The sequence below is a fragment of the Cariama cristata genome, unplaced genomic scaffold (assembly GCF_000690535.1).
Source record: "Cariama cristata isolate BGI_N322 unplaced genomic scaffold, ASM69053v1 scaffold30969, whole genome shotgun sequence".
Taxonomy (NCBI): domain Eukaryota; kingdom Metazoa; phylum Chordata; class Aves; order Cariamiformes; family Cariamidae; genus Cariama; species Cariama cristata.
Window position 1 is genome coordinate 17,217 of NW_009637954.1, and position 3,817 is coordinate 21,033.

Sequence of the window (3,817 nt, forward strand, 5' to 3'; positions counted from 1 at the left end):
TGCCAAACACCACACAGGTACAGGGAGGGGGGAAATAGAAACTCCTCCTTAGGTCAGTGAACAGAGATGGGGAAAAAATGGAAAAGCCTCTAGGACTTCTGGGGAGAGTGAAGCCAAGGCAGTGGCATAGATTTGCAGCAGCAGCAGGGTATCACTTCCTTCTGGATTACCATCTTTGAAGGAAATGAAAGAAATAGGCTACAGAGTTTTTAATCCACACCCTGGCAAGTATCAGTTGGGGGTTCTGTAGAGGAATAAGCGAAGCTAAGCTTTATTCTGATTTGCCAGTCCTTCAGTATTGGTCAGAATGAATAATTAGGAGAGTCTTAAATCACGCCTTAACTCTCCAGATCAGCTGCTGTGGTGTACCATGGGACACCTCCTCCTTTGCTGTGCCTGCTGGCCTCCTAGCACTTCTATTTCTGCTGCTTCTTCGGCAGCCTTACCTGCAACATGTGAGAGCTGGGAAAGGGAGCAGGTCTGCGGGAGAGTAATGCTCCATCTGGTATTGCTTTTTAGATCAAAGGGACTACATCTGTGAGTACTGTGCTCGGGCATTTAAGAGTTCTCATAACTTGGCGGTGCACCGAATGATCCATACAGGCGAGAAGCCCTTGCAGTGAGTACCTCTGCCTGTCTCTTGCTCTCCTACTTTGGGGGACCCTTGGATACACCTGTTCTTGAACTGCACTGAGAGCAGGGGCAGCTCTGAAGTTGGGGCAGGAACCTGTACTTGGTGTCCCAGCTCTCTTTAAACGCACACCTGTAGGAGTGTTTGAGCTGCCACTTATCTCGCTGGCTCCTTGAGGCAGTGTCTCAGTAGAGGTCTGAGGAACATAAGCCTTCTGCGAGTAAAACTGGAAGAGCTGGAGCTACAGTGACATGCCATTTTATTGAGCCCCTGCTGTTTTCCTGGGCTACCTCTTTGCTACTGCTGTCCCCACAAGTGTGCGGGGATGTCCCTTTGTTGTGACCTCCCCCTTCTCCCCTCCCAGGTGTGAGATCTGTGGATTCACCTGCCGGCAGAAGGCTTCCCTCAACTGGCATATGAAGAAGCATGATGCGGACTCCTTCTACCAGTTCTCCTGCAACATTTGTGGCAAGAAATTTGAGAAGAAGGACAGCGTTGTAGCCCACAAAGCCAAGAGCCACCCCGAAGTGCTTATTGCTGAAGCACTGGCTGCCAACGCGGGTGCCCTGATCACCAGCACTGACATCCTGGGCACTAATCCTGAGGCCATTGCACCACCCACCGATGGCCAGGGCCTCCCCCTTCTTCCCGACCCCCTGGGAAGTGCTGCTCCAGCAGATTGCCTGCTAATGGGATGCCGAAGACATACTGCGGTGGGGCAGAGCGTGTGAGCTTGGTGGCTGACGGCAAGCTCTTTGTGGGCAGTGGTAGCAGTACAAACCCAGAGGGGCTGGTCATGAACACAGAGATCCTGGGAGCCACCACAGAGGTGCTCATTGAAGATTCAGACTCCACTGGACCCTAGTGGACAGGGAGCATGTGGATGCTGGGACAGTTTGGACTCTGTATTTAAAAGGAGAGGGGGAAAAAAAAAAAGAGGAGACACTTACTGAAAGAGAGAAAAGTTAAACAAAACTTACAATACTAGTAAATAATCAAAGGGTCTGCTCCCCTCCAGTGTGGATCACAGCACATCCTCTTTCTCCCAACCACTTCTGTCTCTCCCACTGCTCCTTTGTAGAAAGGGGCACATGCTGCCATTACCAGAGCAACTTGGATTGAGTGACGGATTTCTCCAAGGGAGAGGGGACTGCTGAAACCCTTCGCTCTACCCCAAAGCAGGTGCCTTTCTGGCTCCTTGACGTGGCCCCGCTCACAAACTAGAAAGCGTTTGATGTGCTCTGGACAGGTTTCTTAGGACTCCCTCTTGCCCTTGGTCCCAACTTCTATGCATCGCTGCACTCTGGTCCTTGCAGTCTCATTCTTCCTCCTGGGGCTGGGAGTTTGGCTTGGCACTTTAGGCCCCCTCAGCAGGGTGAGCTGTGAAACGGCGCACGTCCTTTTCCCCACCACGCTCCTCTGCTCCAGCTCTGGCAGGAAGTCGGGGGAACGCCCTGGCTCATAGATCATGTTTGCTTGGAGAGGCCCGGGGGCTACAGGAGCCCTGCGTGGGAGAGGCAAGGAGGAGCATCCCAGTTTGACGACAGTGATTTGCACTTTGAACATGCTTCGTTTTTGTGTTGTGGTAACAAGATTCCTTATTTATTGATGAAAAAAGGGTTGGTATTTTTTAGTTGTGTTCTTAGGGGATGGGGGTGGAAGGGGTTCAGGCTATTTCCCAGTAGGCTCATTCGCACTAGCAAGCTGCAGGGAGCACGTCTTGCCAGCGTTAACAGCAGCTGGGAGAGCCGAGGTGAAGGCAGTGTTCTGGAGTCAGATGTCTCTTGCAGCTTTTCCAGAGTAGAGGGAGAGCCCCTGGAGAACAGCCTGTTTGCAGTGGGAGTCTCTGCAGCAGCGTTTTAGCAGGAGGATGAGGTGAGTGATTGAACAGCAGTGGGCTGCTGTCTCCCTCCCTTCCAGGTTGGGGTGAGCTCCTTGCATTAAATGCTCTTTTTGCCTCCCCCTTGCTCCCTAGCCTTTCAGGGAAGAACGTCATTAGCCAGGAACTTGTTCTTGTGACTTAGGACAGTTGTGAGCTGGTTGCTGCCAGGGGATGTTGTGCTCCTCATCCAATTCTGCCTCTCCTTTCCAGGTCTAGACAAAGATACAGAAGCAGAGACTGGATATGGTTGTCTCAGACTTTTTTATCCAAGGCAGTAGACTGACATGGGACTAAGGGGCTGTCAGCTTCTCTCCCTGCCCCCATTTTGGGGGGAGGGTGTTATGCAGCCATCTTGTCAAAGCTGCTCTCTTCTGCACAAACACCCCTGCTTTCCATGGAACATGGTGGTTCAAGTGTTGCCTGCCAGTGTAGTTAGGACAGCTCTGGGCCCTTGGAAAAGTTTACATAGGATATGATGTGTCTGCTATGGAGACTTGGATCTTTTTGCTCTTATCTGAAACTTTGTGTGGAGATTCAGTGGCCTTGAATTCGTAGTGTTTTTGGAAGAGGTGAAGAATAACCTGGGCTTTTTGTTTGCTTGTTTTTTCGGTTGGGTTTATGTGGTTGGGTGCAGAGCTGAACTATCTTGTCCAAGCACAAGATCAGCTAAATTGTCTGTGGCACACAGCAGCTAGGCAAAGTCGGGTATGTGAGATCTGGAGAATTGCAATAAACCATGGAATTTAATTTGAAGGTTTTTACAGGAAACTGACTCTAAACACTCACTCTGTCCCCTGTGCTGCCTGGAAATCCAGTTGTCGCCCAAGCCTGACAGCTTTTATTGGGTCGCTTGTCCTGATTTGCCTCCTCCCTTCCACCTTTACACTGATATCTTTGTCAGAGCAAGTTGAAACACTTCTGGTGTTGGGGTGGTTTGTGGCTGGACGGTTTGCAACCCTGTTGTCTTATTCCCTGGGGATGAGGGCCCAGCGTACCTGAACACAGGTCTCCTGGGACAGTGCATGTCAGGTCTGTGGTGGTACAGTGTTAAACTAAACCAGTTTCTTCAGTTGGGATGATCAAATTTCTTTCTTGGATCAAATTATTGTGATGGACATCAGGAAGCTTTCGGGTGGCCAGCTGGTCCCCTCCCCTTGCAAACTAAAAATAAGTAGCACAATGAGATGTGTTCGAACCCAACTCTGATGGTTTCACCCCCCAGCAGTGTGGGTCTTCTGTCCAGGGACACTTGGGGCTGGCCGAGCCACATTGTGTGGTGGCCTGTCTCCTGGCCTCGATCCTGT

General features: G+C 50.9%; 1 protein-coding gene across 1 annotated transcript in view; it reads left to right on the forward strand.

Moving 5' to 3' along the window:
• The window catches only part of LOC104168082 (E3 ubiquitin-protein ligase ZFP91-like), a 7,342-nt gene extending 5,629 nt beyond the window's left edge, over positions 1 to 1,713 (forward strand). The window contains 4 exon segments of the mRNA XM_009708539.1: positions 8 to 17; positions 520 to 619; positions 996 to 1,318; positions 1,321 to 1,713. Coding sequence (XP_009706841.1) covers positions 8 to 17; positions 520 to 619; positions 996 to 1,318; positions 1,321 to 1,496 — 609 coding nt within the window. The 3' untranslated portion in view covers positions 1,497 to 1,713.
• Positions 1,714 to 3,817: the final 2,104 nt, after the last annotated feature.